This window comes from Chiloscyllium plagiosum, unplaced genomic scaffold (assembly GCF_037043375.1).
Source record: "Chiloscyllium plagiosum isolate Xiang-an unplaced genomic scaffold, Cpla_swu_hap1 HiC_scaffold_1, whole genome shotgun sequence".
NCBI classification, from domain to species: Eukaryota; Metazoa; Chordata; class Chondrichthyes; order Orectolobiformes; family Hemiscylliidae; genus Chiloscyllium; species Chiloscyllium plagiosum.
The window spans coordinates 91,477,846-91,494,983 of record NW_028270139.1 but is presented as its reverse complement, the minus strand read 5'-3'; the positions used below and the strand labels follow the sequence as shown (position 1 = coordinate 91,494,983).

The following is a 17,138-nucleotide window of genomic DNA, read 5'->3' as shown; positions in this document are numbered from 1 at the left end:
CTAAGCTCCCTATGATCTGTATGTCCTTGTTTACTATGATCAGCCTATACTGCTCGCAAAGCAAAGCTTTTCACTGTACTAAGTTACATGTGACTACAATAAATCAAATCAAATTATATCAAGCTGTGTAAGGGTCTGGTGACACCACATTTGGAATATTGAGAGCAGTTTTGTGCCCTGTATCTGAGAATGGATGTAGTGGTGTTGGAGGGGGTTCAGAGGAGATTTTTCAAGAATGATCCCAGGGAAGAAGGGTTTGTCATGTGAGGACAGGTTAAAGGACTCAGGGTCTGTACTCAATGGAATTTTGAAGGATTTGGTGGAATATCATTGAAACTTGCAAAATACCAAAAGGCCCTGATATAATAGACATGCAGAGCATGTTTCCACCATAAAGAGAGACTAGGATCCAAGGGCACAGCCTTAGTAAAGGATAACCCTTTAGAACTGAGATGAGGAGGAATTTCTTCAGCCACAGGTTGATGAATCTGCGGAAATCATTGCGCAGAACGCTATGGAAGCCAAGTCACTATATGTCTGAGACAGAGGTAGCTAGGTTCTTGATTAGTAAGGGGGTCAAAGTTGACATGGAAAGGCAGTCAAATAGGGTTGAGAAATATATCAGTTATGATTGAATGATAAAGCTGACTCGATGGACCAAATGGCCTAATTCTGCTGTTATATCTTATGATATTATTTCTCCTCTTTGTTTCTGTCTGTCTTCTTTATCATCTACTGCTTTACTCCGTGCTCTACTATTCTGTTCTTCTTCCTATGAAATAACTGACCCTCATTTTCTCCCTTACCATTTTTCTGCCTTCCTTTCTCCCTGTTGCATCTCTTCTGTCTTTCCATTCCTCCCTCCTGTGTTTCCTCTGTGTTTCCTGAAACTATATTTTTCTTTCTCCTCCTTTCATTTCTCTCCCCTCCCTGATCTCCATTTATAGCTTTACGCTATTCAATCTTCCTTGTAATCCTCTCCTTTCCTTCTTCTTCTTCATTCTCTTTTCTTGCACTTGCCATTTCCTCCTCTTGTTTTCCCTAATCTTTTTTGTTGTCACTACTCCTTCAACTGCCTTTCCCACACTTCTCCTTTCTTCCCACATATTTTTCCTTCCAATCTCTCTCTACATCTCTCTATTCCTACTTACCGCAATCAATTTATTGCTTCACTGTTTCCCACCTATTCACTCCTATGCTGAATTCCTATCTTTTTTGCCATTCCCCCTCTATTATTCCATTGATTCCTCTTGCCCTCTCCTTTTCTGTGTGAATTTAATTACTAACCTAAATTTTAATCCTGTTTGATTCTGAATTCTATATTTGGTTGTGATTTAAATACCAAAGATACATGATCTATATTTATCTAGTCCACATCTGGCATGGTTTGACATATTCACTAAAGTACACTTCAATATAATTAGGGTTGAAGGACTTGTATAAATGAATAAATAAATGATAGAAAGTCACGATGGACAAAAAATAACAATTTGGCACAGCAAACTTTGCACAGACGCCAGTTGGCAATTCCACAGGTTCTTTGCAATAGAAAAATAATGGAACTCTGAAGAAACAGCATACATATGATCAAGGGTTTGAAGACTCGAAATGCAAAATTGCAGCAGAAGATTGAGAGAATGCAACTAAAGTTCCACCCACCTCCAAACCATGTCCTCTCACTGTTCCAGTATTCAGTGATCGCCACTTGTCAAATAATTTCTGGGATATTAATTTTTCAGCAATGATTCCAACACTCCTCTTACCCGTACAATTGACATTTTTCTTTGCTTTTTCTGTGTAACGAACTGGACTATCTAAAGCAAGGCTTTTCCTTCAATGCCAATGTTTAGAACATTGATGAAGCAATGAGCGTTAGATTAACTTCCACACCATATCAAAGATCCATTGCTATTATAATGGTTCAGGGAAGAGATGAAACTAGACTGCCGTCTTTCATAACATGCTCCCACAATCTTTCTGGAAACCAGACAGATTCTCCACCCAGCCCTCTGTAATGACGGCATTCTATTGTCAGAAATCAGATGCAAGAGGAGAAACAGATAGAAACAAAAGAAAATATTAGTCATAAAGGGATACAGCACTGAAACAGACCCTTCAGCCCAACTTGTCAATGCCAACCATGTTTCCTAAACTGAACTAGTCTCCATATTGCCTGTGTTTGGCCCAAACCCCTGTAAACCTTTCCTGTCTATGTAACTGTCCAAACATCTTTTTAATGTTGTAATTTTACCTGCCTCGACCACTTCCTTTGGTAGCTACATCCTTTTGAGGATGTTATTCTGAAGATGGACAAAGGAGATCCAGTAGATGTAGTGTACCTGGACTTTCGGAAAGCTTTTGATAAAGTCCCACATTGGAGGTTAGTGAGCAAAATTAGAGCGCATGGTATTGGGGGCAAAGTACTAACTTGGATTGAAAGTTGGTTGGCTGATAGGAAACAAAGAATAGTGATAAACGGCTCCATTTCGGAATGGCAGGCAATGACCAGTGGGGTACCACAGGGATCAGTACTGGGACCGCAGCTTTTTACAATATATGTTAATGATATAGAAGATGGTATTAGCAATAACATTAGCAAATTTGCTGATGATACTAAGCTGGGTGGCAGGGTGAAATGTGATGAGGATGGTAGGAGATTACAGAGTGACCTGGACAAGTTAGGTGAGTGGTCAGATGCATGGCAGATGCAGTTTAATGTGGATAAATATATGGTTATCCACTTTGGTGACAAGAACAGGGAGGCAGATTACTACCTCAATGGAATCAATTTAGGTAAAGGGGTAGTACAGAGAGATCTGGGTGTTCTTGTACACCAGCAATTCAGGCAGTATCCGACGAGCAGCAAAATCGACGTTTCGGGCAAAAGCCCTTAATCAGGAATAAAGGCAGAGAGCCTGAAGCGAGGAGAGATAAGCTAGAGGAGGGTGGGGGTGGGGAGAAAGTAGCATAGAGTACAATAGGTGAGTGGGGGAGGAGATGAAGGTGATAGGTCAGGGAGGAGAGGGTGGAGTGGATAGGTGGAAAAGGAGCTAGGCAAGTCTGGACAAGTCATGGGGACAGTGCGGGCTGGAAGTTTGGAACTAGGGTGACATGGGGGAAGGGGAAATGAGAAAGCTGTTGAAGTCCACATTGATGCCCTGGGGTTGAAGTGTTCCGAGGCGGAAGATGAGGCGTTCTTCCTCCAGGCATCTGGTGGTGAGGGAGCGGCGGTGAAGGAGGCCCAGGACCTCCATGTCCTCGGCAGAGTAGGAGGGGGAGTTGAAATGTTGGGCCACGGGGCGGTTTGGTTGATTGGTGCGGGTGTCTCGGAGATGATCCCGAAAGCGCTCTGCTAGGAGGCGCCCAGTCGCCCCAATGTAGAGGAGACTGCATCGGGAGCAAAGGATACAATAAATGATATTAGTGGATGTGCAGGTAAAACTTTGATGGATGTGGAAGGCTCCTTTAGGGTCTTGGATAGAGGTGAGGGAGGAGGTGTGGGCGCAGGTTTACAGTTCCTGCGGTGGCAGGGGAAAGTGCCAGGATGGGAGGGTGGGTCGTAGGGGGGGCGTGGACCTGACCAGGTAGTCACGGAGGGAACGGTCTTTGCGGAAGGCGGAAAGGGGTGGGGAGGGAAATATATCCCTGGTGGTGGGGTCTTTTTGGAGGTGGCGGAAATGTCGGCGGATGATCTTCACCATGGATATCCAATCCCTCTACACCTCCATCCGCCATGATCAGGGCCTCCAAGCCCTCCGTTTTTTCCTCTCCAGACGTCCCCAACAGTACCCTTCCACCAACACACTAATTCGTTTGGCCGAACTGGTCCTCACCCTTAACAATTTCTCCTTTGAATCCTCCCACTTCCTCCAGACCAAAGGGGTAGCCATGGGCACACGTATGGGCCCCAGCTATGCCTGTCTCTTTATTGGCTACGTAGAACAGTTGATCTTCCGTAATTACACCGGCACCACTCCCCACCTCTTCCTCCGCTACATTGATGACTGCATTGGTGCCACCTCGTGCTCCCGCGAGGAGGTTGAGCAATTCATCAACTTCACCAACACATTCCACCCTGACCTTAAATTTACCTGGACCATCTCTGACACTTCCCTCCCCTTCCTGGACCTCTCCATCTCCATTAGTGACGACCGACTTGACACTGACATTTTTTACAAACCCACCGACTCCCACAGCTACCTGGATTACACCTCTTCCCACCCTATCTCTTGCAAAAATGCCATCCCATATTCCCAATTCCTCTGCCTCCGCCGTATCTGCTCCCAGGAGGACCAGTTCCACCATAGAACACACCAGATGGCCTCCTTCTTTAGAGACCGCAATTTCCCTTCCCACGTGGTTAAAGATGCCTTCCAGCACCATCCACATCCCGCACCTCCGCCCTCAGACCTCACCCCTCCAACCGTAACAAGGACAGAATGCCCCTGGTGCTCACCTTCCACCCTACAAACCTCCGCATAAACCAAATCATCCACCGACATTTCCGCCACCTCCAAAAAGACCCCACCACCAGGGATATATTTCCCTCCGCACCCCTTTCCGCCTTCCGCAAAGACCGTTCCCTCCGTGACTACCAGGTCAGGTCCACGCCCCCCTACGACCCACCCTCCCATCCTGGCACTTTCCCCTGCCACCGCAGGAACTGTAAAACCTGTGCCCACACCTCCTCCCTCACCTCTATCCAAGGTCCTAAAGGAGCCTTCCACATCCATCAAAGTTTTACCTGCACATCCACTAATATCATTTATTGTATCCATTGCTCCCGATGCAGTCTCCTCTACATTGGGGAGACTGGGCGCCTCCTAGCAGAGCGCTTTAGGAAACATCTCCGAGACACCCGCACCAATCAACCAAACCGCCCCGTGGCCCAACATTTCAACTCCCCCTCCCACTCTGCCGAGGACATGGAGGTCCTGGGCCTCCTTCACCGCTGCTCCCTCACCACCAGACGCCTGGAGGAAGAACGCCTCATCTTCCGCCTCGGAACACTTCAACCCCAGGGCATCAATGTGGACTTCAACAGCTTCCTCACTTCCCCTTCCCCCACCTCATCTTAGTTTCAAACTTCCAGCCCGCACTGTCCCCATGACTTGTCCAGACTTGCCTAGCTCCTTTTCCACCTATCCACTCCACCCTCTCCTCCCTGACCGATCACCTTCATCTCCTCCCCCACTCACCTATTGTACTCTATGCTACTTTCTCCCCACCCCCACCCTTCTCTAGCTTATCTCTCCACGCTTCAGGCTCTCTGCCTTTATTCCTGATGAAGGGCTTTTGCCCGAAACGTCGATTTTGCTGCTCTTCGGATGCTGCCTGAATTGCTGTGCTCTTCCAGTACCACTGATCCAGAATCTGGTTTCCAGCATCTGCAGTCATTGTTTTTACCTCGTTCTTGTACACCAGTCAATGAAGGTAAGCATGCAGGTACAGCAGGTAGTGAAGAAGGCTAATAGCATGCTGGCATTCATAACAAGAGGGATTGAGTATAGATGCAAAGAGGTTCTTCTGCAGCTGTACAGGGCCCTGGTGAGACCACACCTGGAGTACTGTGTGCAGTTCTGGTCTCCAAATTTGAGGAAAGACATTCTGGCTATTGAGGGAGTGCAGCGTAGGTTCACGAGGTCAATTCCTGGAATGGCGGGATTACGTTACACTGAAAGACTGGAGCTACTGGGCTTGTATAGCCTTGGGTTTAGAAGACTGAGAGGGGATCTGATTGAGACATATAAGGTTATTAAAGGATTGGACACTCTGGAGGCAGGAAACATGTTTCCACTGATGGGTGAGTGCCGAACCAGAGGACACAGCTTAAAAATACGGGGTAGACCATTTAGGACAGAGATGAGGAGAAACTTCTTCACCCAGAGAGTGGTGGCTGTGTGGAATGCTCTGCCCCAGAGGGCAGTGGAGGCTCAGTCTCTGGATTCATTGAAGAAAGAGTTGGATAGAGCTTTCAAGGATTGTGGAATCAAGGGTTATGGAGATAAGGCAGGAACAGGATACTGATTAAGGATGATCAGCCATGATCATATTGAATGGTGGTGCAGGCTCAAAGGGCAGAATGGCCTACTCCTGCACGTATTGTTTATTGCCTATAGCTCATTCCAGACATGCACCACCCTCTATGAGTAAAAGTTGCCCTTCACATCCCTTTTAAATTTTCCCCTCTCACCTTAGCCCTATGCTCTTTAGTTTTGGACTCCCCTACTCTGGGAAAAATGCCTTGGCTATTCACCTTATGTATGCCCCTCACAATTTTATAAATCTCTAGAAGGTCACCCCTTAACGTCCTATGCTCCAGTGAAAAAAATCCCCGGCCTATCCAGCTTTTCCTTATAACTCAAACCTTCCAAACTCTGTAAGAACTTTGTGAATCTTTTTGTACCCCTTCCAGTTAAATAACATGCTTCCTATATTAGGGTAACCAGAATTGTACACAGGACTCCAAATGTGGCCTTATCAATGTCTTGTACCACTATTACATGATGCCCCAACTCCTGTACTCAGTGCTATGACCAGTGAAGGCAAGCATGCCAAACGCCTTCTTCAAGGAACTGTGTACCTGCACCCCTACATCTCTCTGCTCAACAACACACCCCAGGGCCCAACTATTAACTGTGTAAGTCCTGCCCTGGTTTATTTTTCTAAAATGCAACACTTCACAGTTATGTGAATTAAACTCCATTTGCCATTCCTCGACTCACTGGCCAAGTTGTTCAAGTTCTTACTGTACTCTTTTATAACTTCAGTGTGTACTATAATAACAATTTTGGTGTCAGCCACACACTTACTAACTATGCCTCCTATATACTCATCCAAATCGTTTTTATAAATGAGGAACAACAGTGGATCAGCACCGATATTTGAGGCACACTGCTGGTCATAGGACTCTAATCTGAACAACAACCCTCTCCCGCTATCCTCTGTCTCCTACAGTCAAGGCAACTTTGAATCTAATTGACTCGCTCGCCGTGCACCCCATGTGACCTAACCTCACCAACCAGTCTACCATGCGGTACCATACGGAAGGCCTTGCTAAAGTCCATGTAGACAACATTTACCACACTGCCATCTCTTGGTGGCACCTCTTCAAAAAAAGTCAAATTTGTGAGACACAATATTCCATGCACAAACCCATGCTAACCATCCTTAATCATTCCAAATACATCCAGATCCTGTCTCTCAGAATCCCCTCCAACAACTTCCCCACCACTGATGTTCGGCTCATCAGTTTGTAATCCCTGACTTTTCCTTGCAGCCTTTCTTAAATAATGAGTTATTTATTGTCATACATACCTAGAAAGATACAGTTGCCACAATCCAGTTCCACTTTGAGTTACAAAAATAATTAAAAATTACATAAATAGAGTTTATTTTCTGTATAAGGGATCTTCAAACCTCAGCTCCAGGGCTTCTGCAAGGAGTCCCAGACCTCAAGAAGTCGCCACTCCAGGCAGTGCCTCCGCCACTGCCAACACCCCACAGACACCACTCCAGCATCTCCATGACATCAGAAGATGAAGAAAAGAGTGAAGAAAAAGACGAGAAAGGAGAGCAAAAGGATGCAGCCGGCCTAGAATGGGCAGGCTCAAGAGCTTGAACATGACCTACCTGCTGGTGCTGCCATCTAATGGCAAAACATTACCCTCGCGGCTGCCAATGATACAAGTATGGGCCATACAATTTCTTCCCTAGCTTCCAACAATATCCTGGGTTACACTTGATGACGTCCGAGATCTACCTTAATGCGTTTTAAGCCCTTCAGCACCTCTTTGTCTATAATATGGGATCTTTTTAAGATGTCACTACTTATTTCCTGAGTTCCCCAGCTTTCATATCTTTCTCCACAGTAAATACTGATGTGAAATATTTATTTACGATCCCACCCATCTCTTGTGGCTCCACACATAGATGTCCTTGATGATCTTTAAGAGGCCTTAATTATTCTTTTGCCTTTAGTATACTTGTAGAATCTCCATGAATTCTCCTTTACCTTATCTGCCAAAGCTTTCTCTTGCTCCCTTTTTGTCCTCCTGATTTCCACCTCAAGTGTACTCTTACACCCACTATACTCCTCAAGGGTTTCAGTTGATGCCAGCTGCCTACAGTTGGCATATGCTTCCTTCTTTTTCTTGATCACAGCTTCAATATCTCTCATCGAGTTCCCTACTCCTGCTGGTCTTGCCTTTCACTCTAACAGGAACATACTGATTCTGAATTCACCTTAACTCGCTTTTCAATGCCACCCACTTGCCAGTTCCCAAGGACTATTCTTAAAAAATATGAACCAACATTGTTTTCTGCATTTTATCTTGTTATGAATTCACTAGCTGGTCCAAACTGTGACAATACTCTGGGATGTAATCAAAATTTCAAAAGAACAAATAGCAAGCTCTGTAACTAGTAAGATCACTAGTCAGACCACAGAGATCAACATTACATCTAAGATTTGAGAGGTCCATTCAGAAATTTAATAACAGCAGGGAAAAACTGTTCTCAAATCTGTGAGAAATCTATACATGTGTTTAAGATTTTGTATCTCCTGCCCAATGGCAAAAAGTGGAAGAGAGTATAACCAGGGCGGGAGGGGTGCAAGGGACAGTAAGAAAAGTAGATGGAGTCAATGGATGGGAGATTGGCTTGCAAGATGTGTTCACAACTTTCTGTAATTTCTTATAGGCCTGGGCAGAGCAGTTGCTGTACCAAGCTGTGATGCATCTGGATAGGATGCTTTCTATGGTGCATCTATGAAAATTGATAAGAGTCTTTATGGACACACCGAATTTCCTTAGCCTCCTGAGGAAGTCGAAGCGTTGGTGCGGTGTCTTGATCATTGCATCAATGTAGATGAACTAGGACAGATTGTTGGTGATCATTACTCCGAGGACGTTGACGCTCACGACCATCTCCACCTCAGCTCTATTGATGTAGACCAGGTCATGCCCTGCACCTTGCTTCCTGAAGTCAATGACCAGCTCTTTCGTTGAGTGAGAGACTGTTATCTTTACAGCATGCCACCAAGCACTCTATCTATTTCCTGTAATCTGTCTCATCACTATTTGAGATCCTGCCTATAATGGTGGTGTCCATCAGTGAACTTATAGATGGAGTTAATTTGGACGAAATTTGGCCACACAGTCATGAGTGTACAGGGGGCATAAAATCTGTGGAATTCTTTACTGCAGGGGCTGTCAAGGCTGGGTCTTTAAATGTATTCAAGGCTGGGATAAATTTTTCAACAGTGAAGGAATCAAGGGTTCTGGGGAAAAAGCTGGTCAATGGAGCTGAGGGTTATCAGGTCAGCCATGATCTCAGTTAAAGACTGAACAGACGTCATGGGCCTATGTCTGTTTCTGCATCTTATGATCTTATCATTTCAGACAAAGGTTTCCAACACAATGGCAAATTAAGAGGGAGGCAGACTTCAAATTAAAATATCTTCCCCTTAAAGTTACGATTTTACACTACAATAATTGGAGAAGGCAATAAGCAAGACATCAAGTTCACAATTCCAAGCCCAGTCTTTCACATAGCCGAGACTGACACACACTACCTCACCTGCAGCCTATTGCCACCTATCCATCTGCCCCTCACCTTTCAGAGCTCTTGCAGAACAGTGTGCTGGCATCAGACTGTCCACCTGCCCTTGGGCACTTGAATGGCAAATAGAGGCCTAATCCTGCTGGTCTTTTGTTGAAACTTTATTGCTGGAACAGCACAGCAGGTCAGGCAGCATCCAGGGAACAGGAGATTCGACGTTTCGGGCACAGGCCCTTCTTCAGGAATGAGCAGAGAGTGTTCAGCAGGAGAAGATAAAAGGTAGGGAGGAGGGACTTGGAGGAGGGGCGTTGGAAATGTGATAGGTGGAAAGAGGTCAAGGTGAGGGTGATAGGTCGGAGTAGGATGGAGGCGGAGAGGTCAAGAAGAAGACTGCAGGTCAGGAAGGCGGTGCCGGGCTGGAGGGATTCGGCTGAGACAAGGTGGGGAGGGGGGATGAAGAAACTGGTGAAGTCCAAGCGATTCAGAGAGCACCTCTGCGCCACCCGGACGAACCAACCCAACCACCCTGTAGCACAGCATTTCAACTCCCCCTCCCACTCCACCGAGGATATGCAGGTCATTGGACTCATCCACCGCCAAACCACAACAACCCGACGGTCGGAGGAGGAGCGTCTTATCTTCCGACTGGGAACCCTCCAACCACAGGGGATGAACTTGGACTTCACCAGTTTCTTCATCCCCCCTCCCCCCACCTTGTCTCAGCCGAATCCCTCCAGCCCGGCACCGCCTTCCTGACCTGCAGTCTTCTTCTTGACCTCTCCGCCTCCATCCTACTCCGACCTATCACCCTCACCTTGACCTCTTTCCACCTATCACATTTCCAACGCCCCTCCTCCAAGTCCCTCCTCCCTACCTTTTATCTTCTCCTGCTGAACACTCTCTGCTCATTCCTGAAGAAGGGCCTGTGCCCGAAACGTCGAATCTCCTGTTCCCTGGATGCTGCCTGACCTGCTGTGCTGTTCCAGCAATAAAGTTTCAACTTTGATCTCCAGCATCTGCAGACCTCACTTTCTCCTGCTGGTCTTTTGACTGGGTAAAAACAATGACTGCAGATGCTGGAAACCAGATTCCGGAATAGAGTGGTGCTGGAAAAGCACAGCAGTTCAGTCAGCATCTGAGGAGCGGGAAAACCAATGTTTCGGGCAAAAGCCCTTCATCAGGAATATAGGCAGAGTGCTTGAAGGATGGAAGATAAATGAGAGGAGGATGGGGGTGGGGAGAAAGTAGCATAGAGTACAATAGGTATGTGGGGGTGGGGATGAAGGTGATAGGTCAGGGAGGAGGGTGGGGGAAGGTAGCAAAGAGTACAATGGGTGGATGGGGGTGGGATGTAGGTGATAGGTCAGAGAGGAGGATGGAGTGGATAGGTGGAAAAGAAGATAGGCAGGTAGGACAAGTCATAGGGACAGTGCTGAACTGGAAATTTGGAACTGGGTGAGGTGGGGGAAGGGGAAATGAGGAAACTGTTGAAATCCACAATGATGCCCTGGGGTTGAAGTGTTCCGAGGTGGAAGATGAGGCGTTCTTCCTCCAGGCGTCTGGTGGTGAGGGAGCAGCGGTGCAGGAGGCCCAACACCTGCATGTCCTCGGCAGAGTGGGAGGGGGAGTTGAAATGTTGGGCCACAAGGCGGTGTGGTTGATTGGTGCGCTCTGCTAGGAGGCGTCCAGTCTCCCCAGTGCAGAGGAGACCGCATCAGGAGCAACGGATACAATAAATGATATTGGTGGATGTGCAGGTAAAATTTTGATGGGCGTGGAAGGCTCCTTCAGGGCCTTGGAGGTGAGGGAGGAGGTGTGGGAGCAGGTTTTACAGTTCCTGCGGTGGCAGGGGAAGGTGCCAGGATGGGAGGGTGGGCTGTTCAGGGGCGTGGACCTGACCAGGTAGTCACGGAGGGGACGGTCTTTGCGGATGGCGGAAAGGGGTGGGGTGGGAAATATATCCCTGGTGGTGGGGTCCATTTGGAGGTGGTGGAAATGTCGGCGGATGATTTGGGTTATGCGAAGGTTGGTAGGGTGTAGGTGAGCACCAGGGGGGTATTGTCCTAGTTACAGTTGGAGGGCTGGGGTCTGAGTGCGGAGTTGCGGGACGTGGACGAGACGCATTGGAGGGCATCTTTAACCACGTGGGAAGGGAAATTGCGGTCTCTAAAGAAGGAGGCAATCTGGTGTGTTCTATGGTGGAACTAGTCCTCCTGGGAGCAGATCCGGCGGAGACGGAGGAATTGGGAATACCGGATGGCATTTTTGCAGGAGGTAGGGTGCGAAGAGGTGTAATCCAAGTAGCTGTGGGAGTCGGTGGGTTTGTAAAAAATGTCGGTGTCAAATCGGTCATCATTAATGGAGATGGAGTGGTCCAGGAAGGGGAGGGAGGTGTCAGAGATGGTCCAGGTAAATTTATGGTCAGGGTGGAATGTGTTGGCGAAGTTGATAATTACACCGGTACCACTCCCCACATCTTCCTCCGCTACATTGATGACTGCATTGGCGCCACCTTGTGCTCCCATGAGGAGGTTGAGCAGTTTATCAACTTCACTAACACATAAGGCAGAGGCAAAATGGAAAACAGGGTAGAAGGTTTCCCCTGTTTTCCATTTTGCCTCAGCTTCTCCCTTCTTCCCCCCGCCCCCCCACCCCCCCCCCACCCCCCACATATTTTGTCACATAGCACTGGCTTCAGTCTTGATCATTCACAGCTCCTAATCTCCCTATAACCTCTCTATGCACTGTCATTATTACCTCTTTATTGCTACCTTTGCTTCTGGAGCCATGACTCACCTTCTCTCAGCCCAGTATAAATACCTCCCTATTTCTAGGTTTGACAAAGGGTCAGTTAGACTCGAAATGTCAGCTCTTTTCTCTCCTTACAGATGCTGCCAGACCTGCTGAGATTTTCCAGCATTTTCTCTCTTGGTTTCACTCTTGGACCTAATTGTCCGTCGAGGCTCTACAGCTTTGGAGACTGCTTGTTGTCTCAATGAAGGCCACCACTCCAGTCTGGTGTAGCTGCGATGGCAGAGTTGTCAGTCAATTAGATTGGCCAGCAGCTCTTGAAGGTGGGCTGCCCACCTCAGTCTTACAGAAAAGTCCAGTTCCCAGCATTAAGTTGCTCTGCAGCAGCCGTCACAAACATGGATTCGCTTCCACCCTCACTGTCCCCTTGGCATTTTACCTAGAGACGTGGATAGGCTGTGTAAAGTCCACCCCAGAGTTTAAAATGGAAGCTTCTAACAAAATTTTGGAAGCTCTTTTTATTGGATAGTTTCAGTTGAATTGAAATAAAAATTCAAACTCACAAATTGTGCAAAATGTTTCATTAAAATTTTAACAGGATTCTCATCATAAACAGCATTGGTATACATATCTAATTGTACTACTTAAACGTGTATCCAGAAATAGGTTACAGAAGTTGTAAATTAACACAATCCCACTAACAGATTGAACTACATCCTCAATACAAAGCACAGGAAATGGTTCTAATAGAGTTAGATTTATCACCTGCAGTTCCATGCTTGCATGATTTATTATATTTTTTTTAAATTATGTTCTTTTTACAAGAAATGACTTCAGTAACTTATTAAAAATTGTTTTCCTTGCAAGAAATACCCTGTGCCTGTCCCACCTCGGAAATACACAAAGGGAACCAATTCCTAGTACTCCTGTGGCAGTTTCATCCTTAAATACATCTGAGCTGTTTATCAACATTTCTCTTCAATAGAATAACTTAAGTTTAAAGAGACATCAACTGACAAGGCCCTTTAGAAAGCAAGTTAACTGAACTGTCTTTCAATGTCTGAAACCATTTACTTACAGAAAATGGAAACTCACCACCCATGTTCCATTTCAGGTTGCATATGAAATATTTGGTTTGCCCAGCAACAAAAATGATGTACCTTAGCAAAGATTTCATAGAATTCTAAAGGCCCATGTGGACAGACGAGTTCAGTAGAAGTGATTTTGCACTTTCTTAGCACCGAGATAAAATAGATGAATTGAGTCAAATGGACTCTGCTATATTGTGGACCATGTTTGTTCCAAACTGCAATGGTACTTAAAAATAACAAGTTCCGCTGTGTTAACAGATTACAAATCACATTTTGCTTTGCTAATGTCTATTCATTTATTTTTATTTTGCTACTCAACCACCAGATTTTCCCATGACACGTTCTATTCACCAACAGAATTGATGCTCATGATCTGTTCTCAAGGTTTTGACTAAAAGTTAACAATCAGATATAAATATTTGTACAAAAAACATGTTTCCCTACTTTTAAGTGGCCCGCTTTCCTCAGAATGCAAGAAGACATCCTGTATTGTGGACTCTGACATTGTCAGTTAATCAACTGCCATAAGTTACCTGTCTTTAATTTCCTGGCCAAGTGAGGAATAAGAAAATGTCAGGCATGGCCCTACATCCACCAGACTATACTGCAGACAAATATATCACAACCATGCTCCATAAAACATGTCATTTGGTATAATTCAAGTTGGCAAAGCTTTTATAGTGAAGAAATGAATCACTCACCTGTAAAACTTGGCTTATTCATCGGTGGTTGGTTACACATTGGTGAGCGTCTGAAATCATTAACATAAATGCATCAAGTTAGACTTCTAGCAACACCCTAACTGCTCTCACAAGTTAAGAGTCTCCAGACAAATGTTTGAAAAATATTACCTTTTGCATACCAATATAAAATAAAACTGTGCCTAAATAATCATATGCTACCAGTTGATGTATCTAAATAAAACTAAACATAACCTTTGAAAAAAACTTCAATTCGAAAAGTAGTCAATTATTTAATGTCTTTTAATTTATCATAAATAGTTAAATAATAACTGCTACATATTTGAATGAATAAAGTTACTAGAAATAGGAATAATGTTCGATAATTATCGTTGCTTTTCATTATTGGACATTAGTGGAACAAGAGTACAATAGTTGAGTGCAAGATATTTTATTCAAGTACTTGCATTTTTTAAACTGATTTTTTGCTGTGATAAAGTTCTTATGTGAACTGGTCAGATCACTGTATTTCATGTATTCAAGATGTTTCTGTAAGAAGCTCACGTTTCTAATGGCTAAATGACATACACTTACTTCAGAATAATATAATTGTTTGAATAAATCCACCCATTGCATTCAGAAACTCAAATTGTTGATCCAGTTATTTGTAACAGTAGAGGTCGCTGTGGTATGTGATATGATCTGACTGATAGTATTTATACAGTACCAATTAATACACTGAAAAAATGTTCCTAAATAGCATTTCCAACACAGTTTCACGTCATTCTTTAACATCTTAAAGATATCACAAAAATAGACAAATAGATAATCATGTATAACTATATAGATGTTACTATATGAGATATTAGATTAGATTAGATTACCTATGATATGGAAACAGGCCCTGCAGCCCAACAAGTCCACACCGACCCTCCGAAGAGAAACCCACCCAGATCCATTCACCAACCCTGTATTTACCCCTGACTAATGCACCTAACACTAGAGCAATTTAGCATGGTCAATTCACCTAACCTCAAAAATAAAATACTCCCTAAATCACTGTATTGCTACTCCAATAAGGAATTAGAACATCATTTAACTCAGTCCTGGATAATCAGACAGATCAAGTAAATCATCAAAAATAAGGCAACACTTGGAAACAAAAGGGGTAATGTTGATTTCATGTAATAGCGTAAAACAGGTACGTGTTGATAGTCAATTTGCATCTTGCCAATTTTTATTTCCAAAAGCTTCAATAAAACTAACAATCACAAAATGTGTGAAATGAGGTGTTGTGCAGAACTTTCCCAGCCCCTGAGTGACATGGACATTGTCGAAAGAGTTGGGGCAATAGCAAGGAGGCTTTCAAAATCAAGAGCAAAGGTTCTTATTTTCCAATCAAGAGTTGAAGGACAAGACAAAATTCTCACCGAGTGGCAAGAAGCCTATTTGTATAAATTAGTATGGATTAACATCTCACTATTACTGAATCTTGTATCACTGATGTACAAATTTTCTTTTGGCCTGCCCATCGGATAGAAACGAGATGGTGCTAAGTCCCAACTTGGAAGTTGGAGCAGTTAATTGGTGACTCCAGCTCAGCACTTGCTCTGATAGACAGCAGTCACCAGTATCTCAGGGCATGCCTCTTGAGCAAGAATGCCATACATCCTCCATCTACATAACATGGCATTAGATATCTACGAGCCTCACCACACATGCATAGCACATTTCCAATCCACTAGCAACACAGTTCTTCCTTCAAAGATGCACTTTTGGAGTGCATCTGCATGTTTCATTGGAGAGTTGCTTACAGGACACTTCTTGTGCATGAACAGGCACAAACCTCATGGATTCAACCAGGCTGCACCTCCAAGATCCTCATTTGCACTCTTAGTGTGCACACTTGAGAATTTTGGGGAGGGTTTCCTCTTGTGAGCTCTACAGTACTAACACGCACAATTTTACGGCACTCATTTTATTAACTATGCACCACCCCTCCACAGTGCTATTCTCATATTATCTCACACATACCAGCAGCAGACGGGCTCACTGGGATCTTCTGGGATTCCGACCAGTGACACTATTGGAGACACCTCATGGTCTAAAACTTGCACTACTGCAGACCAGGTACAGACTCAATGGGCCTCTCCTGTACAGTATGATTCTGTGATTCTATGCATGAAGAACCTTCCCTCAAATCATTCTAACCTATTTTATCCCTCCAAACTACCAAGCCTGCAAGGTCACTTGGGATACCTCATCATTTCTCCCCAACCTGCACCGCCACTAACAGTTGTGCCAACCACTTTCAGCTCACTCTCTCCCTGCCCTTATCTCGTTACAGAAGGAAACGACCCTCAATAGAGAAGAGGCGGCAGGATGATAGTGGGTGCCTGACACTCACCTGCTAACCCCCTTCTTCCTAAAGTAGGCGAGGACAGTGGTCACTCATGGTGATACTGAAACCCCCATATCCTGGCAACCAATTCAGATTTGTTGTTAAGTGCTATGCCTGTAATCTTCATGTGTCCAAGCTTCTACCCCTATTTGCGCAACTCATTCCATCTCTCGTCCCCTACAGGCACCAGCGGGATACACACAGTCTTCATCATGAGGAGAACTGCTCCTTCAGCCAACATCACATCCTCCATCTCTGAAGAGGAACCGACAATGCAATAGCAAGGCCATCTCCTTCACCCTGTACCAGCTCAGACACTGATTGCACAGTGGGTAATATAGCTCAAATACAATAAGAAGCACATTCTGTTGGGCACATGACTGGCACATCCTGGCAGCTGGTGGTGGAAGAAACATTGCACTCAGATCACTGCGAGAGATTAGGCAGCTGTTCAGTCACAGGCAGGAGAGAACCCCACTGTCTTAGATGCTAATATGACGGTCAAAAATGCACAGGAAACTGGATCAAAGTTTGGACGAGTCCATCTGTTCTGTGCTTACTCTAACATGAGTGTCCAGCAATCTTTGTATGCAAGCTGCCGGTTACCATGGAGAGGCAGGCCCAGCAGAATCCTCATAAGCTGATGGAGGTGCA

At 45.1% G+C, this 17,138-nt stretch overlaps 1 protein-coding gene across 11 annotated transcripts in view; it reads right to left on the bottom strand.

Annotated features, from left to right (window-relative positions):
- Positions 1 to 17,138, bottom strand: part of pde4d (phosphodiesterase 4D, cAMP-specific) — a 1,351,522-nt gene that overhangs the window by 143,794 nt on the left and 1,190,590 nt on the right. For all 11 annotated transcript variants that reach the window (XM_043689292.2, XM_087988820.1, XM_087988837.1 and 8 more), the window contains one exon: positions 14,105 to 14,154. In XM_043689292.2, coding sequence (XP_043545227.1) covers positions 14,105 to 14,154 — 50 coding nt within the window. The remainder of the gene's footprint in view (positions 1 to 14,104; positions 14,155 to 17,138) is intronic.